The sequence below is a fragment of the Mauremys mutica genome, chromosome 7 (genome assembly GCF_020497125.1).
Source record: "Mauremys mutica isolate MM-2020 ecotype Southern chromosome 7, ASM2049712v1, whole genome shotgun sequence".
Classification (NCBI taxonomy): Eukaryota; Metazoa; Chordata; order Testudines; family Geoemydidae; genus Mauremys; species Mauremys mutica.
Genome location: NC_059078.1, coordinates 112,766,606 through 112,787,571, shown reverse-complemented (window position 1 = coordinate 112,787,571; position 20,966 = coordinate 112,766,606). Strand labels below are relative to the sequence as shown.

Sequence of the window (20,966 nt, the reverse complement as noted above, 5' to 3'; positions counted from 1 at the left end):
TCCAGTACCTTTCACAAGCATTACCTTTGATTTAGGCAAAAAGCATTTTTAGAATAATGCTCAGACACTTTCTTAATTTTTAGGGCACAACCATTCAAGCACATTTTGCTTTTTAAATTCATAAATCCCTGCAGATCAGAATCACAGCATAAGCCTTACCTCTCTTCATTGTTCACTATGCTGAGCACTGGATCCACAGACAAAATGCCATACACCTCAAGAGTATCATTGACTTTGAAACTATCCCATCTCTCATAGACCTGCCACAGAGATAGCATGATAAAAGGGAGGCAGACAGAACAGAATGATCTACTGCAAGAACAAGGACAGCATGGATTGTCATTCATCAGACAAGAGCATAATTCTCAGTAGACAACTGTAGATTAAAGAGATTCTGTGCCGGAAGGCTGTCCAAATAAAATTTTAAGATGCTGAGATTGGAAAAATTACTGGCTACTTTTGTAGGATTTACATTATCTGCCTTCTTCTGCCAAAGTGGTAAACAACCATATTCTACACTTGTTCATTAAAGGATGAAATTCTAAATGTAGAATCAGATTGCTGAAGAATGGGATATTAAATACAGAAACAGAATAGATGAGTTTTACTTGCTTTCAGTTTCCTAGTCAGCATTAGGTATTAATCAACAGGAAACTATTTCAAATATGAAGTGAAAATAAACATTGCATTGTTTCCCTCTTGCTTCATCACACCTTTTCCGCTAAAAGAGCACATCTTAACTTACTCAAGAGTCCATGAGTCAACATCCTTACACTTGGGTGTCTTGAACTGACAGAACCCTTTTTGCCAAGTGCAGCTATGGATATATATGCTTTAACACCTACTAGCACTGATGTTAGCAATTCTAATATCCCCCATGGGCAGTGACGAGGAAAACAGGACAGCTGTTATTTGAGGACACATTCAAGATAATATAGGTTTTACTGTAACTGCTCTGGGTTCAGGATTCTCCCTCTCACCCCTAATCTATCCCCTCAGTGAGGCAATCATACTTTGGTCGTCATCATCTCCATAGTCTGGTTACCTTTACGAGACATGCAGGACCCTTCTCTCCCGGCAGTGGAAAGTTTAGATCAAGTGGAGGGGAGCAGTTTGGGGAGATTAGCTGATGTCCTGCAGAAGCTTCAGTTTCTAATCGCTTTGGCTCACCACACCCATGGATATCACCTATATTCCCTGCAACATAAAGGAATGACAGCCTTCTACAGCTTACTTAAGCATAACAGCAAATCCAAACAATTTTCCTTCCTTCAGAAAGCAATACAGAAGCATGCTGAATTAAAAAGGGATCCTGGAAGAACAACAAAGCAGTAGTTTCTACCAACTATTACTTTATTATTCCTCACAGAAATAAAAGATTTGTATATCTACTGCCAAAAATTAACATCATGATGAATATGTAGGATTTTAGGCATGAAAATCTGTTGATCTTGGAGACCTAAATATAGCCAAGGAGGTTTGTCATGACTCAATCTATCTTTAAGCATCACATTGCCAGTTTGGAAATACCACCCTTTCAGAAAATCAAAGGATTTTAGGTCTTTTTTCAGAGGACTACAAATGCCTGGTATTCCTCATTTTCCCTTCCAACCTTGGAGGGCAAAAGACAGTTCCAGGTAATGCAAGTCAATTATATTCCTTTAAAAGGTGGGGTGAGGGGTGGGCTGTCACTGGAGATAGAGAGGCAAGGTGGGATAGTTCTTGAGACCTAAATTATTGTTCGTAGTAAAGCAGACCCAACAGATATTTAGGCCTCATTTTGCTAAGTGCTACATGTAATAAGAGAGAATCCCTATCCCCAAAGAGTTTACAATTTAAACTGACAATTTCATTGTCTGTTTTATCCCCTTTCTATGGATAGGGAATAGAGACTGAGATGAGGTGACTTTCTGAAGGTCACACAGGAAGTTTGTGACAGAGCTGGAAATTAAATTCAGTGCCTGGAGCCATTCACACAGCAGCTACTACAGCAACCAAAAAATACTAGCATTTTGTAAAGCAGTAGAAAACAAATCGTATGTTACATATGCAACATTTATCCTGTGCTAATTTACAAGTTAAACTGCTGGTTTTCCCCATTTGTTTCCATTCATAGTTCAATCAGCATAGTGATCAAGACTGGGATAACACTATTGACTCACCCTGATACATAAATAGTTCGTAATGGTAATGAAATGACCAGTTATCAATATATCAAATGTTACCCATATGCTGCTCTTTCTGTTTAGATGGATGCAGCTCCATATCTTCATCTTCCTCATAACTCCTCTTGTGGCGACTTGGAGTGTAGGATGTTGAAGGGCTAACTCGAGCCTGACTCGCACTAAGATATGCGTAAGATTAAGAATTAAGGACATCATCATACTAATTTGAAAAAAGTCGACCAGCACAAGTAGCATTATTCAAATATTATTAGCCTGGCTATCTTGTTGGATAAGATACTATTACAATAGGTGTGCAAATTGTACTATGGTACTGTCCTTCGATGAGGCATATCTAAGTTAAGGAATTACCCTCTCATCCCCTCAAAGTACAAAGTACTTTAAAAACATTTTTCATAATTAATATATCTCACGGTTGAACAAAGGATATTTCTTTCACCCACGCTGACTCTCCAGGCACTGGCACACAGTAGAAGGTCTGTCTCTCCGAAGTGACCATTTGTGAGGAGTTTAAATCAATTTCCTGCTGAGGCTAGGATAACAATAATAAATCATGAGGTTCAGGTTTTTAACATTGAACATATTTGTTTTTAAGTCATTACCTTACTTTGTCAGCAGAATTATGAACTTAGCCATAATGAGTTACAAGAAGTAGCTTCCTAATTAAACAATTTACTATCTAAAGCACAAAAACTAAGACTATGAAAACCTAAACACAATCCACTGATAATTTTAAACTGCACTCCATACAAGTTTCCTGCAACTCGTGGAGGGTCTGACCTAGCCCCAAATGTCGTGCAGGGGAAGAGGAAGTCTTGTCCTTCCCAGCCTAGCCACGACTAGCAGCTGAGCCCGGTGCAAGGAAGGAGCCACTAGCCGGGTCTTCCCAGTCTCACCCTCTGCCCCACAGTGATTTACTTCTCTGTCTCCTTCCCTGAGCACCTGAAACTGCTAAGGAGGGTCGTATCACTGCTCTTGTGGCTTCCCTTTGCTTCCCAGTTAGAAAGTCATTTTCTGCTCATGCACAGTGGTGCAGAATTCCCCTAGGAATATCTCTACCACTCTTGTGTGCCTCAACAGTAAGAGTGGCTTAAGTCTGCAGAACCTGCTTATAACCACAAATTCAGATCCATTCTACTTTACAAAATGTAAGCCTCATTTTTTTTCAATGCTTTGTAACAGATTGCAATTCTAGTACTAATAAAGTTCTTCTATTTAAAAAAAATGAAACTGACTTCACTATCAATGTTCTAAGAGTATATTCATTTAGGGAACGTGCTTTGCCAGTGCTCTAACTTCTTGACGGGATTACTGGCCAAAATTTAATTCTTGGGCACAATTAACAACATCTGTACAAAACTAATTTTAAGTGGCATGGAGATGGCTCAAGACCTATGAGCAGCAAGGAATGCTCCCCAAACCTTGGATTCACTTTGAATCCCAAGAGTTGTATATTTCCAGGAATTTAGCTGAAGCGTTGAAAAAATTATTAATACTGCACTTATATGTGAAAGTAGAATGAGGGCTTGGCTACACTTGAAAGTTGCAGCGCTGGGAGTTACAGCGCTGGTCATGCAGCTGTGCAGGAACAGCGCTGGTGTGTAGCCACACTCACAGCAACCAGCGCTGGTGTGTGGCCACATTTGCAGCATTTGCAGCGCTGTTGGGAGTGCTGCATTATGGGCAGCTATCCCAGCATTCAAGTGGCAACAACGTGCTTTTCAAAAGAGGGGGGTGGAGGGTGGTGTACTGTGACAGGGAGCGGGGAAGATAGAGAGAGTGGATTTTTGGAGCCAACACTATGTGTTAGCTTCCTGGATTGAAAAATCACAAAATGTTCCCGAACCCTTAGTCTTAATTGCAAACAGCCTGCATCCAACCCTGTTTCTCTGTCAAGCAAACATTCACTCCCTGCCTCTCATTTGATCGTTCACAGCCAGGTACAGATAGCTCCTGTTTGCTGTGATCAGTGTTTGTTTTTTTAGATAAGCAGTTCAACAGAGCTCCGATCGGAGTTCACAACAAAACAAAGAGAGGCTGCATAACAAAACAAAGAGAGTAATTTAGTTAAAAGCATTCTGGGATATCTCCTTATTCCCTGGAGGCCAATAAAAGCGCTGGTGTGTGTCCACACTTGATGAGCAGTGCTGGATCACCAGCGCTGCAATCGCTACACCCCAACCTGACCAGGTGTACAGCCAGCGCTGCAGCCAGGGAGTTGCAGCACTGGATGTGCCTTGCAGGTGTGGACGGTTACTAATTGCAGCGTTGGAAAGCCTCTACCAGCGCTGCAACTTGCAAGTGTAGCCAAGCCCTGAATTATATTGTAAAAATAGAAAGGATTAAAGAAATGCTGTCTGTACCTTTAAGCAAAATTGCTGGAATGCTGCAATCCAGGTGTCAGGAATACAGACATTAACATAGAACAATTGCGCCATTTAAGGGCAATTGGTGAAGCATTAGCATTAGATCGATAAGAGTTAGTAAGGAAGTAGGATATGCATGCTGTGCCCCAGGTGAATTTTACTGTTTTGCTCTCTTTGTCCCTTTGTTTAATTCCTGCTCTTTTATCTGTAAAAATAAGACTGTTTGGGTCTTGCATGGCCGCTCACATTATCTGGGTGTTATTAGCAGAGCACTGTGCTAATAAAACAGAGTGGCCTGACAAACTGAGAGTCCTGAGTCTAACTTTGACATATACAATACTTTTCATATTAACTGCATTTTCCAGACAAGCAATCTTTACAACATTCCTGGTTTACACAATTTTAAAGACAGAAAAATGGAAGTAGAAAAGGGAAGGACAAAGAGGTAGGTACAAGTCTTATCCACATTGCTCTTTAAAAATAACACTGAAAGTGGTAGAGATCAGGGCCGGCTCCAGACCCCAGCGCAGCAAGCACGCGCGTGGGGCGGCCCTTTCCCGGGGGGGGCGGCAGGCTGGGCCGGTGGACCTGCCGCAGTCACGCCTGCGGGAGGTCCACCGGAGCCCCGGGACGACCGGACCTGCCGCAGGCATGACTGCGGAGGGGGCGCTCGTCCCGCGGCTCCAGTGGACCTGCCGCAGGCATGACTGCGGACGGTTCGCTGGTCCCGCGGCTCGGCTGGACCTCCCGCAGGCATGCCTGCGGCAGCTCAAGCAAAGCCGCCGGACCTGCGAACCGTCCGCAGCTGCGGGAGGTCCAGCCGAGCCGCACGACCAGCGGACCCTCCTCAGTCATGCCCGCGGCAGGTCCGCTGCTCCCGCGGCTCCGGGGCGCCTCCCGCGCATGACTGCTTGGGGCGGCCAAAAAGGTAGAGCCGCCCCTGGTAGAGATGATACCTTGTTGACAAGGAAAGGGAAATCAACTGATTTAATTAATTTTAAGGCTCACTGCATATTTTCTTGGAGGTCATTGTAGGGAGGAGTAGGAGGAGGAGAAGAGAATGAAAAGCTCAAATTTAATATACTAAATTAAGTGCTAGTTCTTACATTGTACAGCATTTGCACAACTTACCCCACATTCTGCTACATCTCTGTATTTACCAAAATGCAAAACCTGCCAAAAAAAGCAATATGATAATTCTGTTCTTTTCAAAATCTTGAATTCTTATTGATAACAGAAACTAAGTCATTAGGCTAAAGTCCTTCCTAAAACATAACTATGCAAACTTTACTGTCTGTAGAATTTAAACAGAGAAGGGATTCATTTCAATTCCCACAGATCTCACAAAACAGCTTGTTATAATTTCCACAATTTTATCTACTTGTGGCAGATCAGAACCAAAAATATAGTAAAATGTTATGTCCCTAATGTCACTTGAGTCTGTTGAAACTGAACTAATGTTGTGCAGCCTTTGAATACTCAAGAGGTTCAGTTCAGTAGACAGTGAAGGGTAAAGACATGAATGAAGAAAAGTTAGTTCACCCCAAACATTTACCCTAACAGTTCATCAGTATTTTACTTACACGTGTTTTAGTATTTGGGTCAATTGTTTCATAAACTCCCATGTAAAATTCAGGATCAAACATATCTTGAACCATGCAGCGGAATTTCACTAAACTGTTGGGCTTCAGATAATGTAGGGGGACATCATTCAATGATGGTACCTTTAAAAAGTACAAACAAACATCAAATTAATATCAGACCTTATTTTAAATATGATATATAAAATACTCCTAAACACCATAAAGGAAATCAGATAATGCAGAGATACCATCCAATATTTTTGTCATTATCCTCAGATCATCCAGCACCCCTTATTATTCACCTCAATCGCTTCATTATTGTGAGCAAGATTAATCACCCTGGTCTGCTCACTAGGTAGTCAGTTATGAGACTTATTTTTTGGCTTATCTGTCCTAACCTAACCTGTGTAAATCATATTTCCATCTGAAATTTTTGTACCTACTGTTGTTACAGGTAACAGTTGAGATTACTGTAATTAAAAGATTAGAGAAAGCATATTTCTGTATAAGCAGCAAAGAATCCTGTGGCACCTTATAGACTAACAGACGTTTTGCAGCATGAACTTTCGTGGGTGAATACCCACTTCTTCGGATGACTTGCATCCAAAGAAGTGGGTATTCACCCACGAAAGCTCATGCTGCAAAACGTCTGTTAGTCTATAAGGTGCCACAGGATTCTTTGCTGCTTTTACAGATCCAGACTAACACGGCTACCACTCTGATATTTCTGTATGTTGTTCCAGTTCGTTTACTTTGGCCATTTGACAGCTTTGTGTATAATTAGTTTAACAGATTTAGTGAGGGTCAGTTGCACTTATATCCTGCTGCTGTTACATCAAAGCCTGGGAAAGAGCAAAGCTGAAAGAGAAGCTGAACAAGAAGGAAGGAAGCATTGGAGGTGGGCCTATTTTTAGTAGCGCTGCTCTTGGACCTTAACAGGGGCGTAGGAAAAACACTGTACGAATACTTTACAGAATTTAAAGACATGCTGTTTAAAGGGCATTTTATCAGAAAACCTTTTTTTAAAATTGTTGAATTAAAATAAAAAAATTCAAGTTGAAAGTGAAATCTGGTTCAAGAAACACTATCAACTGATGTCTCTTTTTGATACACTTGACACTATTACTCCTGGTAGAATTCTGAGCCACTGTGCATGAGCAGAATTTATATCCCTTGCAAATTTCTTTGCTTCCCTGCACCCACATGCAGTCCCATTACCATTGCACCCAGAACCCCCCCAACAAGCCTCCGTGCACCCAGATCCTCTCTCTGCACCTGGATCCCTCCACACTTGGATCCTGCTTTCTCACACCTGGTGCACCTGGCAGGGAGGTACAGGGCCCTGGGATGTTTCTGGGGCAGGCCTGGTCCTTGTTCTGTGTCAGGGTTGGATGCAGCCTCACTGCTGAGTCCATGTCCTTAGCAGGAGGAAGCTGCAGTGATCTCCCATCCCTGTGCAGCCAAGGCCTGTGCTCCCCAATGCCATGCTGGAGCCGCCACATTTATTTGACAAATAAAATTTCAAAAATTTTGCAGAATTTTAAAATGTGGTGTACAGTATTTTTACTTTTTTGGCACAGAATGCCCTCAGGAATAACACTAATTCCATACCTGCACTATCTTCAATCACCTATCCTTTGTAAAAGCTCCTTTGAAGCATCATACTTTATGAATTTTATTTAATAAGAAAATTAAAATAGTAAAAAGTCACTGTCACGGGAAGGCTGGCCCTTTAGAAGGAGATGGGGTCTCTACCCTACCTGTGACACAGCTAACTCTCCTCCCTAGGTTGGGGAAATGAAGGTCATGTGACCCAACCAGGCTGTGAGAGACAAGGGAGCAGCCTCAGTAGCAAGAGGCCAGGAGGAGAGACAGACTGAAGCAGAGGCTGAGGGACGCAGAGAGTAGAAGAATTCTGTAGGAGACCCTGAGACGCCAAGGGAGAAAAGACTCCAGTTAGGTAGAGCTGGGAGTGGCTTGCCAAAGCAGGGAAGACTCCAGGTAGAAAGGCCTGGGAGTGGACTGATGAAGTATGGGAAAGGATGAATACATAAACTTTAATATATGAACTTTCAATATACTGACTTAACTTTTAGACTTCGAGGACTTGATTTTGGACTTGTTTATGATAAGAAGCTAGGCTGGTAAAAGTTACTGGCTGCAAGAAAGCCTTAGTACAATTACTGAGGAGCCCTGAAAAGAGGTAAGCTGATGTAGAAACACTCCAGGGCCACCCCATGCCATGAGGCAGTGACTTTTTTCCAATCTCATCAGGTCTGGCTGCCTTTTTTTTTTTTTTTTTTAAGCAACACAAGTGCAAAGTTTCACATACTGCGGAATGCGCCTATCACACAGAAGGTTTTTAAAAAAATGTTAATTTTTATTCATTTTCATAGGGGAACAGCACAACTCTGAGAAATGGGAAACATGAAGGGAATACAGCCATGTCACTGCAAAAACAAGTAAGATACTGCATACAACACTTCTGATTATCAAAACATCCACAATTCCAAATGGCTAAGAAAAGGCAGCCAAAATGCAGGGTTCCTTTAAGGTAAGGGAGGCTTTTCCATATGGGATGACATGACAATGGGAAATAGAAGAACATGGGTTGTCCAGGCAAACCAAATTCCACATGACTTGAATGACAGGAGCACAAGCTATAGGGGAAGTCTATTTGATTTTGAAAAAAATCAGGTCTTGGATAGATTGCCAGATTGGAGAAAAGTAACCATATTAAAATATGGTGATAATCAGAAAAGTTACCATGTAAAACATGGTACTAAACATCAAGCCTGGTGTTTATTTTGAATCAGATCTGCTTGCTTTAAAATAAGCAAGTAAGGTTTTACTACTTTTAATCCTTTTACTACTATTCACTCTACTGGACCAACACAGAACAAGAGGGAGAAAATTCTATTCCTTCTTGTGTATTATCAACAAAATTGTTCACTAACTTTCAGTTGCAAAATCTTTTGATGCATAAGACAGTAAAGTAACTATTTTCAGATTCCAGGCTGGGAAAAGTATCTTTTCTATCATTAAGTGGGCAGATTTGACCTGAAAGTTCCTGAGGGCCAATAAATATAGAAGTAGTGTCAATTGTAGTCATCTTTCAGAGTAGAACCATACTCTGAGAAATCAAGTTGTATTGCATCTTACATTTGCAGATGAGAATGTAGTAATCCCATTTCCAAATACAGCATAGGAATTTGGATGGCACAAGAGGGTGCAGTTAGTGGGAGGTGTGAATTATTTTTCTAACTGAACTGAAAGGCAGTGGTCATAACAGCTGGTTCTCCAATCAGATGCTATGTTGCAGGAAACCACAAACATTTGGAGTACAAAAATGCATCTCCAATTTACAAGTAGCCAGGGCAGATTTTAATGCCTATACAAATACAAGAGAGGATAGCATTTGTCAGCTACTGCCACCTAATGGAGCACATTTAGGTGGCATTCAGGAGTTTTGGTCCTGATTCAAAGTGCACTGAAATACTTCCATTGACTTCAACACACTGTGGATCAGACCTTTACATATTTTGCTTTGTTTACCAGTTTTTCACATTTAAATAACTTTAATATAAACCAATTTTTTGGCCTAGAATCTCAGTGTCCCTTTCAGATAAGTATGAGTAAGTTCCACGAACGCATTTCTAAAAGGGACACTTCCCAAAAAACTATAATAGAGGAACAAGACGGCAGGATTTGGAAGGATGGAAAAAACTCCAAACAATTCAATCAACTTTACCCAGTTAGTTGCATTATTTTCTTTTAGCTTCTCTGTAAAGTATTCAGTTACTTTCTTCTCCCAGTCAGGACTTGGACCATTTTGAGCTAGAAAACAAACGGCATTAATAATAGCAATAGTACAGTACACTGGACTTTTATTCAGCACTCTGACCAGCACTATGAGCAATTTGACACTCATTTTGAATATGCTGATGTGAACTGATTTTTAATGCGACTTTATCCCTACACAGATGTATATTATAACAACCTTGATGCCATTTGTCTCCTCTCATCCTTCTGTTACAACCTTAACAGAGAGATAAGGAAAATATAGCTACTGTGTAGGTGGGGAAAAGCTCAGATGGATTTCAAATACACTAGAGACCACTAGGAAGAGCTGGGGGATTATCTGTTACCCTTTCTACTTACTGCGCATGCATGATCATACTTTTGGGAAGTGTTTATTTCTGCACAAGCTCCTATTCCAGTCATTAAGAAATCAGGAATTATGTTTTGGTTAAAATCAAGAGCTTCATTGGTATGTCCTTAAGTAGTGGTACTGGTAGTTGAGAACTATCAACTTGGTACCAGCAGGGGGATATAACTTCATAGGAATTTTGCTTCATTTTAAGGGGGGGAGAGGAATAGCTCAGTGGTTTGAGCATTGGCCTGCTAAACCCAGGGTTGTGAGTTCAATCCTTGAGGAGGCCACTTAGGGATCTGGGGCAAAAATTGGTCCTGCTAGTGAAAGCAGGGGGCTGGACTCAATGACCTTTCAAGATCCCTTCCAGTTCTAGGAGATTCGTATAAGGTCTTTGCAGTGCTGGGCAGCAAAGAGAGCTTAAGTATCATTTTTCAAAATGCAGCTTCTAACACTGACTGGCTAGTGCTAGAGCTTATTAGAACAATGTTTATAATTCTGGACAAGAATACATTTTAAGAAACACCTAACATGCTTTGGCTCTGTCCATACTAGCTCACTCAACTGTTACACATATCTTCTTAGCTGGGACATAAGTAAATGCATAACTTCTTAAACTGGAGTCCAGTGTTGACAGGGTCCCAGATTATACATAATGTACATGCACCTCATTAGGAAGTCTTTGAAATTAGATCCTTTCTAGTCCACCTTCATTATTCCTTTTTACTTCTAGCTGCCCTCACCTCCTCACACTCTAAATATCTCCTAGCATCCAATGATTTCCTGAGTTGCTTCTTCAGCAAAGTTTGATAACGCATAGCCCTATTTTCCTGTATGGTGAGGCAGCCCTCCTCCTTCCCCACTAGATGAGCCCACGGTAGAATTTGGAAAGTATTACACCAGACCCAGATTCAGGAACTTCAGCCACCGCTTCCTAACATCACCCATGAACTGTCTTACCCTTGCAATACTTTTTTCAACATTATAAAGGTTTCATTCGAGACATCTAAACACGAAGAAACTGCATTCCAAATGCATCTTTTCAGAGTAAGTTTGAGGAGGAATTGTCGCAAAGTGGGATTATTAATGCAAAAGGAACAGACTGTTGTACGTAATGGTGTATTCACATCTTGGGCACAAGTGAATGCGCGTGTCTTGCCCTGTCAGATCTCCCATTAGGAAGGAGACTCCTTCATTGAAAGTAGTATTTAAAGTCTTTGGTGAGAAAATAATTTTGCTGTGTTACGAGACCTTTTGGAAATCTGCCCCGCGCAGGCTGTCTCGGCTGCCTGACAGCCCCGTTAGCTACAGACAGCAACTCTCCCACACAACATTTCTAGCCCGGCACTTTTCACACCCCTCCCCCAACATGCCCCTTGCCCAACTTCTCTACGTCTGGTTATTTTAAGGCACAAAACAGCCCCCACCGCGAGTCTGCACCTCAGTGTGGCCGCTTCCAGACTCGGTCTTGCACCAGAAACACCCACGGCTGCAGCCGGCTTGGCCCCCGCCCTCCCTTGCGGGGTTACTCGACTCCTTCCGTGCGCCGACAACCCGCCCCGAGCCCCGCCAAGCGGACAGAGTCGCCCCAATCCCCGCAGCTCGCCCCCCGCCTCCACCCCCATGGAGACCATGGCACCCTCAGGGCCGGGCCCAGCTCCCCCACCCCCCCGGCCCGGCGCTCCCGCACTGATCCCCTCCCCGCAGCCGCCCCGCTATTCAGCGCTCCCCGCCCCAGCCCCGCGAGCGCAGCCCCGCCCCGCCGTATCCCCGCCCGGCTGCCCCGCTCTCACCGAAGATGCCCTGCACGATGCTGAGGGGGCTGTTCAGCCAGTCGGCCACGCACGGCATCTTGCGGACGAGGCGGGCGGTTCCGCGCGGGCCGGGGCAGGCGCGAGGCGGGACTCCCAGCCCTGCCGCTCCCGGAGATGGGGCCCTGCGCCCCGCCGCAGCCACGCGCTCGCCCGCTCCCGGAGATGGGTCCCGAACTTCCTGCCGAGGCTGCCTCCCGCGGCGGCAATGGCGGCGGCCCGGCCGGCCCCTCCCCTCTCACCCTGACGCTGCGGCGTGAGGTGCGGGCGGGTGCCGGCGCCGCCATTTTGGAGCCGGGCAGCGCTAAGGGCGGAGAGGGCCGCGCTGGCTGCTCCCGCTGCTCCGGGAGGAGACGTGGAAGAGCCGCAGCCATGGCCGCCGCGAAACCGCCCGGGCCTGGTGCCGCTAGCGGCACCAACCTGCTCTTCTCCTCCTCGGCTACCGAGTTCAATTTCACTGTGCCCTTCATCCCGGTCAGCCAGGCCCCCGCTGCGCCCCCGGGGCCCGCTCTCCTCGGCGCAGGTACGCGGGGCCTGGCGGCGGTGGGGCTGCCAGGGAGCAGCCGGCCGGGGGATACTGGAGGGGGCATTGCTGGGGGGGAAAGTGTCGGGGATAGCTGCAGTGGGGGGTGAGATCGGGGCTCTGGGGGGGGGGAACACGGAGGTGGGGGTAGCTGGTGGGAGCAGGGAAGAGATGGGGTTCCTGGTGGGGGGAACACGGAGGTGGGGGTAGCTGGTGGGAGCAGGGAAGAGATGGGGGACCTGGTGTGGGGAACACGGAGGTGGGGGTAGCTGGTGGGAGCAGGGAAGAGATGGGGGACCTGGTGGGGGGGGGACCACGGTGTTGGGGGTAGCTGTGGTGGTGGGGGTGAGATGGGGGCCCTGGTGGAAGAAATGGTGGTGGAGGGAGGAGGACGTGGGGGAAGGCATTGGAGCAGGTGGGGTAGTGGGGAGATGAACTTGGGGCCCTGGTGGTGGGGGCGGGGGTGAGATGGGGGCCCTGGTGTGGGGAACACGGAGGTGGGGTAGCTAGTGGGAGCAGGGAAGAGATGGGGGCCCGGGTGGTGGGGGTGAGATGGGGGCCCTGGTGGGGGGAACACGGAGGTGGGGGTAGCTGGTGGGAGCAGGGAAGAGATGGGGGCCCTGGTGGTGGGGGTGAGATGGGGGCCCTGGTGGGGGGAACACGGAGGTGGGGGTAGCTGGTGGGAGCAGGGAAGAGATGGGGGCCCTGGTGGTGGTGGGGGGGACCACGGTGTTGGGGGTAGCTGTGGTGGTGGGGGTGAGATGGGGGCCCTGGTGGGGGGAACACGGAGGTGGGGGTAGCTGGGGGGAGCAGGGAAGAGATGTGGGCCCTGGTGGAGGGGGAGAGATGGGGGCCCTGGTGGGGGGAACACGGAGGTGGGGGTAGCTGGTGGGAGCAGGGAAGAGATGGGGGCCCTGGTGGTGGTGGGGGGGACCAAGGTGTTGGGGGTAGCTGTGGTGGGGGGGGTGAGATGGGGGCCCTGGTGGGGGGAACACGGAGGTGGGGGTAGCTGGTGGGAGCAGGGAAGAGATGGGGGCCCTGGTGGTGGGGGTGAGATGGGGGCCCTGGTGGGGGGAACACGGAGGTGGGGGTAGCTGGTGGGAGCAGGGAAGAGATGGGGGCCCTGGTGGTGGTGGGGGGGACCACGGTGTTGGGGGTAGCTGTGGTGGTGGGGGTGAGATGGGGGCCCTGGTGGAAGAAATGGTGGTGGAGGGAGGAGGACGTGGGGGAAGGCATTGGAGCAGGTGGGGTAGTGGGGAGATGAACTTGGGGCCCTGGTGGGGGGAAGGGTGTCGGGTGTAGCTAGGGGGATCAGAAGGGGGCCCTGGTGGAGGGAACACGGAGTTGGGGGTAGCTGGTGGGAAGGGGGAATGAGATGGGACCCGTGTGGGAGAAATGGTGTCGGGGTGGTGGTGGGGAGTAGGAGATGTGGGAAAGTGTCGGGGGTAGGTGGGGTTGTGGTTGATGGACTCAGGGGTGCAGCACAGTGGGGAGGTGACCACTCAGCTCCCTTTTTTGTTGTCTAGTGTCATGTTGGTACAGGTTGCTGCCCTTTCCCCCTATTTCAGCAGTGATGTCCTGCAACATCCAGTGCTGTTGCACACAGATGTGATTTTTGTGCCATGAATAAAAACCCTGTGGAGAGCTGCTCCCTAAAAATTGCTCTGGATCTTTCATTTTGATGATCTTCATTTCCTTCAGAGAGATGTGTTTACCGTGTTAGCTAGGGTTAGCACCAGGAGCAGAAATTAAATGGGGGGTATGTATTTCAGTTGAAAGGGCCTCCTACTGTTACATCAGTTCTGGAAGCCTTCCGGGATGATCCTGAACTGAGGGTAAATTGCACCACTTTATATGTGATCAGAGGGGAGACACCATTTCTCCTTTCGTTTTTCTACTTAGTCTGTCTGTGGTAGTGGTTCCCGGAACTGTATGTCCTGCTCTTTCCTCAGGGGCAACAAGAAGGCAGACTTCAATCACTGTATTTCAGATCTGCTCAAAGAAAACTTTCCCTAGTGTAAACTGAGTTGTTGTTTGGCCTTAACCTCCTTCTCATAGTGGGGTTCTCTATGTTGTAGTAGAGCTGCAGTGCTAACTTTTATTTCAAGCCCCCTTTTTCAGTTTCTTAAAAAACTTTATGGAAAAGTTCTCTTTGGGCTGAAATGTCTTATGCATGTTCTCATCCCTGGAGTGTGTCATTTTGCTGTAGCTTTGGGAGGGTGCTGTTTGAGGAAGAAACATTTTTTTCCCTTTTGTCAGTTACCTAGTTAAAAATAATAGTGCTTGTTTGAGCTATTATAAATTGTTTGGGTGCTTTCATGCACAAGAATAACTAATGTTTTTACTTTAAAAGTTCCAACTTTGTACAACAAGTAGTCCTCAGGCACTTGTCCCATATCTTCCCTTTCTCCACAAGTGTGAATGTAATCAGTTGAGAAATAAGCTATAAACCAGTGCAAATAGCGTACTCAGCATGTACACTTTAATTTCCTTGCAAAATTAACTGCATGAGAGCTGTAGTTGTTTTATTATTACCTATATAGCCCCCTAAAAGTGTGCCAGACGAATATCTGCACAAGCAATTGCTTTTAGTGCATTTATTTGATTTTTAAATCTTGTTTTCAAATAACTTCAGTAGTATATGGATCTTCTGAAAGTGTCATCAATCAAAACTAATTCTTTTCTTTAAAAAAATACCCTGGAAATCAATATTTGTAAATTACATTCATGCAGTGTTGTGATTGGTTTAAGCACGCTTAGGTTAGAAGATTAAGATTTGGCTCCAACAGTACTACAGCTCACTATATTTATTAATGTATTAAAGTTAATACCATATGTTCAGGAACTACAAAAACCCCACTCTCTATGAAAGAGAGGTTTGCCCTAGGTATGGTTTAGACGAATTTTATATATATATGGCAGGCTTGCACATACTCCTTTTAACAGACAACCTACTGTCCTCTCTTTTTGTTGGAGAGCAGCAAAGTCAGGAAAGTAACTGAAATACACCTCTACCGCAATATAATGCTGTCCTCGGAAAATCGTACCGCATTATAGATGAAACCACATTATATCGAACTTGCTTTGACCCGCCAGAGCGTGCAGCCCTGACCCCCGGAGCGCTGCTTTACCGCGTTGTATCCGATTTCGTGTTATATCGGATCATGTTATATCGGGGTAGAGGTGTACTTCCCTGATGGATTGTATTTTCTAAGGGACAACCTATCCTAAATTCTCAATTAGTGAGGGACAATCTTCACTCATTGCTATATTTGCTTTCCACAAGCTACTCTTAGTATAACCTTCTATGAGTGATGTACCCAAATATTTCGATGCTAATACTTTAACTGTATTGCTGAATTTATTGATCTTAATTTGGGATACTGCAGATTACATACTATATGTATCTTATGACTTTCAAACCAAATTTTGTACTTTTGGACAATTTAAGCACTATACCCGGATGTATAGTCACTCCTTTCTTAACCCGTGTATTATATAATTTAAACATAAACTCTAATAAATTTTTTATATTGAAGAGGTCCACACCCTCTCAGCCATCATAAGGAGTTGTGTGAACAAATTGAGGATACAAAAATTTCTAAGGTCCTGCTGCTCTAAGCACATCCATGTGGACAGGCTCTTGCATCTGTGCAATACTTATTGACTTCAGTGCAGCTACACAAAGTTTTCCTCTGAAGCACCAGCTGCTTTTGATATCCCAGTCGTGCAAGTAAATTTGCAGGTGGACCGCAAGCTACTGAACCACTTTGCCTAAAAGGGTAAGATTTTTGAAGCTCGCCACCCAGGAATCTAACTAATAATGGGTTTCCAGCCCTACAAGCCTGATCAAAGATGCACTTTATATGTTGCTCTAAAAGTTGGTCAGACACAGATTTCCAGCTGGAATGAATTCCAAAGCAAGTAGTTACTAGTGAGGGTGCATATTACTGGCTGACTTCTGCATGCTCAACCTTGGGAATTGATGGATACTGCATTGCTGCCCTGCCTGCATGGACCCTGAAACCTATGCATAGTCCTGTTGACATCACAGGGTGTGACGAGTTCCCCCCAGGGTGCCACCTGGAACTGGGATACCACTGAGCCCTCTGACCCACCAGCCTGGGCTCCCTCTCACACTGTGCTGCTGTGACAAGCTGCAAAGCCCTCCAGGCTTGCACTTTCACCAGCATTCACACAGATAGGGACACACCCAGCTGCAGTCACGTGCAGGTTCTCTAACCACCAGCCTCCCAGCACAGGACCCCAGAGCAGGACCGTCCTGCCGTGGACAAATCTGGCCAGTATATGGGTTTAACACCTGGTTCGCCTCTCCCTCAATGTGAAAAGGACCATGCATATTTGTGGTAACCAAGCTGAGATTTTCCCCAGACACCTTAGTCAAACGCACACTGGTTTGGATTAAAAGATAAAATAAGTGTATTAACTACAAAAGGATAGATTTTAAGTGATTATAAGTGATCGCAAACAGATCAAAGCAGATTACCTAGTAAATAAACAAAACCACAAACTGAATTTAACATACTAGGTAGATAGGATATGAATCAACAAATTCTCACCCTGACTGATAAATAGGCGGCAGGTTCTTAAGGCGCAAACTGCCTTGGCTTTGCAGCTTGGGTTTCCCAGGTTTTCATACACAGGCTAGAAATCCCTTTAGCCTGGGACCATCACTTCCCCCAGTTAAGTCTTTGTTCCTCAGGTGTTTCCAGGTGTATTGTTGTAGGGAGAGGGTGGTACCATCATGATGTCATTTCCCCCTTTTATATCTTCTTCCCCTTGCTGGAAAGCTCTTTTGCTGTGACCTGAGTCAAACGTTCCCAGTGTGTAGTGCTATCTCTGAGAGGTTTCTGTTGTACACAGTTCCTGGGGTAATCCTTATGCTTATGTGCATTTCCTCAATTAACTATAAACATTGTTTGGCCTTTTTACTGTTGTACTTGAAAAGCTGCTTGTGGGTGTTTTCAACCTCACAACATGTTTCAGTGACACATAAGCTAGCTTATCTTCACATACTATGATAACACATACAATCCAACCTAATATTCATGTCTCGCAGATTAAGACTTTTAGGGCAGGTCTACACTAAGGGCGGGGGTCGAACTAGGGTACGCAAGTTCAGCTACGTGAATAGCGTAGCTGAACTCGAAGTACCCTAGTTCGAACTACTTACCCGTCTAGATGCCGTGGGATCGAAGTCCGCGGCTCCAAGGTCGACTCCGCCACCGCCGTTTGCCGTGGTGGAGTACCGGAGTCGACCGGAGCGCGCGGGGAGTTCGAACTATCGCGTCTAGATTAGACGCGATAGTTTGAACTCCGAGAAGTCGAACTCACCGCGTCAACCCGGCAGGTAGGTGTAGACTAGCCCTTAGAGTGATATGTCACAAGGCATACCTTGTGCAAAACATATCCTAATTATGTAACAGGGATGAATAAGGGCGTGCTGGGTTGTCACACAGGGATCCACGTGCACAGAACAGCTTCCGAGTTAGAGCCTTAATTTTCACAGCAAGATATACGAGAGAGGAAACCTTTGAGGTCCTAAACCAGGGGCGGGCAAACTTTTTGGCCTGAGGGCCACATCGGGTTTTGGAAATTGTATGGGGGGCCTGTTAGGGGAGGCTGTGCCTCCTCAAACAGCCAGGTATGGCCCAGCCCCACCCCCTGACGTGCCCCACCTCGACTTTTGCCCCATCCAACCCCCCTGCTCCCATTCCCCCCCCCCTTCTCCCTGTCCCCTGACTGCCCCCAGAACCCCGGCCCCTGACTGCCCCGCCCCCCATCAAACCACCCCCTCCTTCCTGACTGCCCCACTACCCCCATTGAACCCCTATTCCCCACCCTCTGACCGCCCCAACCCCTATCCACACCCCTGGCTCTGACCACCACCCCAAATTCCTTTGCCTCTATCCAACCCCCATGGTCCCTGCCCCCTTACCATGCTGCCTGGAGCACTGTTGGCTGGCTGCACGACAGCCGCGCCGCCTGTCTGGAGCCAACCAGGCCACCGCCCAGAGCACTGGGTCAGGCCCCGGCTCTGCAGCTGCGGTGCCCCAGGAGCTCACCGCCCAGAGCATTGCGGCGGAGCAAGCTGAGGCTGCGGGGGAGGAGGAACATCAGGGGAGGAGCCGGGGTAGCCTCCTGGGCCAGGAGCTATGGGGCCGGGCAGGAGGGTCTCGCGGGCCGGATGTGGCCCACGGGCCGTAGTTTGCCCATCTCTGTCCTAAACCATCTAGGTTATTATAGTTGGTAATCAACTTCTGGAATTGCACTAAGTGAATTGACAGCTAATGCTGGAAGTAACATATTTTCATAAATCTATCACACCTTCAAAGGCCAGCAGTTGTGTTTTTTTGTCCACATCTGAGAGGAAAGGCTATACAGTAGAATCTCTATTTTTATGAGCAGCAGTCTTATACGACCAGTTATGCAGAGCATTTTCCCTCACAGGAAAAAAAAAAGCATATAACAAAAGTGATATTGATTAAAAACAAGTCAACATCTCTTTTATGTTCCATTGCCTTTGATGCATTGGAAATCACTTCGTGGTGGTATGGAGGACAAGAAGAAAGCAATGCAGTGTGTCATACTGCAACTTTTAAACTGTGCCTGCTGTAATTCTGAGGTGTTAAATTTTATGAACTCCTCAATTAGTTTGTAAATAGGGATTCTTGGCCAGCTGCAGATAAAAGAATCTGTGTCTTCATTGGGAGCAGAGATGAGTTCAGCAAGATCCCAAGATGGGGCAGTTCTTTTACTATTGTTGAGCAGATGGCCTTGGTTGGGGATGTGGCCATGGCTTCTGTTAAACAATGAAGACTGCAAATGAAAAGGAAATGTGTAGTTAATATGCAGTATAGTTTTATATAAAATATGTGAACAAAATTGAACCTGTGGTCAGTGCCTTTTTCTTTTAACATATTATTTGCATATTATATAAAATGCCAGCCTGTTTTTACACACCAATTTAGTGTTTAGTAAAGCTAAATGAAAACAATTTTTTGCTTAAAAAACCCCCAAACCTTCCATCAGGAACTTGTTTCCCATCTTTCATAGAAAGACGTGTTAGATCTCATCTACAGCGCTGTTTGGAAGGAATAATAGTCGGGTGTTTTACTTGTAGGTATTTGGTAAAAAGTTTGAAATGTCTTTGTCTTTTCTTCAATATCAGTAATTATTATAGTTCATAATAGTCTATATTTTACATGTGATAAGGCAGGGGTGGACAAGCTGTGGCCCGCGAACTGTACAATGCGGCTCAGCCCTGCACTGGGTCAGGGCTGGACCATGTGGCTTGGCCCCGCTCCGGCTGGAGCACTGCATCAGGGCCGCACCACACAGCTCAGCCCCGCTCTTGCTGGGGTGCTGGGTCAGGGCTGCACCACTCTTGAGATAAATGTTGCTCAGAGCCTGCACGCCTGAGCCTCTCCCTATGCCCCTGCCCCAGCCCTGATCCCCCTCCCGCTCTCCAAACCCCTCAATCCCAGTCTGGAGCACCCTCCTGCATCCCAAACCTCTGAGCCCCAGCCCCACCCCAGAGCCTGCACCCTCAGCTGGAACCTGCACCCCTTCCTGCACCCCTGCCCCAGCCCTGATCCCCCTCCTGCCCTCCGAGCCCCTCGGTCCCAGTCCAGAACATCCTCCTACACCCCAAACTCCTCATCCCCAGAGTCCGCAGCCCCTCCTGCACCCCAACCCCAATTTTGTGAGCATTCATGGCCCACCATACAATTTCTGTTCCGTGATGTGGGCCTCAGGCCAAAAAGTTTGCCCACCCCTGTGATAAGGAATTAAAAATATAACCTAGAGATCAAAAATGTAGCAGTTATGGGAGTTTTCAAAGACAAAGTTACACGTCTACAGACTGCACATAAATAGTGCTTATCTTGGTAATCATAGTTGAGTTCCTGGTTCCTTTTGGCTGGATTGGAAGTTAATATACTGAATCCACTTCATTGACAATGCTTGTAAAGTGCTAGAGGAAAACAGGAAATTACAGGCGAAACTTTCTAATCTGTACTAGTTACTGGGAAACTCGTGGATTGAATTTTTCAAGTTCATTTCTTTGCTAACAAACAGGGATAAAAATTCAAGAGTACAGCATAATAAAGGAGACAGACACACAAATTGAGGCAGAAGAGATGAAAAACAGAGGAGAAGGGGATGGAAAGAATAGAAAGGCATACTTGAAGGTGCCCTGCACCACTTTGTCCATTGAGATTTAGTGATGCTAAATGTAATGGTTAGGTTTAGTAACTAAGGGCCTGGATCTTTTGGTAAACTTCATTTGGCGTAAGTGGGTATTGTCTTATGGTTTGAGAGTAGT

At 46.0% G+C, this 20,966-nt stretch overlaps 2 protein-coding genes across 4 annotated transcripts in view; one reads left to right on the top strand and one right to left on the bottom strand.

Annotated features, from left to right (window-relative positions):
• LOC123373930 (minichromosome maintenance complex binding protein) overlaps nt 1-12,330 on the bottom strand; it is a 38,580-nt gene extending 26,250 nt beyond the window's left edge. Inside the window, exons 1-8 of the mRNA XM_045023220.1 lie at nt 12,079-12,330; nt 9,884-9,969; nt 6,133-6,273; nt 5,681-5,722; nt 2,614-2,715; nt 2,226-2,355; nt 1,046-1,197; nt 160-260 (exon numbers count right to left, since the gene is read on the bottom strand). Of these exons, the coding sequence (XP_044879155.1) occupies nt 160-260; nt 1,046-1,197; nt 2,226-2,355; nt 2,614-2,715; nt 5,681-5,722; nt 6,133-6,273; nt 9,884-9,969; nt 12,079-12,136 (812 nt within the window). The 5' untranslated portion in view covers nt 12,137-12,330. The remainder of the gene's footprint in view (nt 1-159; nt 261-1,045; nt 1,198-2,225; nt 2,356-2,613; nt 2,716-5,680; nt 5,723-6,132; nt 6,274-9,883; nt 9,970-12,078) is intronic.
• Nucleotides 12,331-12,377: 47 nt separating this feature from the next.
• Nucleotides 12,378-20,966, top strand: part of LOC123373929 (SEC23 interacting protein) — a 43,199-nt gene continuing 34,610 nt past the window's right edge. For 2 of the 3 annotated variants that reach the window (XM_045023218.1, XM_045023217.1), the window contains exon 1: nt 12,378-12,619. In XM_045023218.1, coding sequence (XP_044879153.1) covers nt 12,469-12,619 — 151 coding nt within the window. In that variant the 5' untranslated portion in view covers nt 12,378-12,468. The remainder of the gene's footprint in view (nt 12,620-20,966) is intronic. The other variant, XM_045023219.1, reaches the window with a different exon arrangement.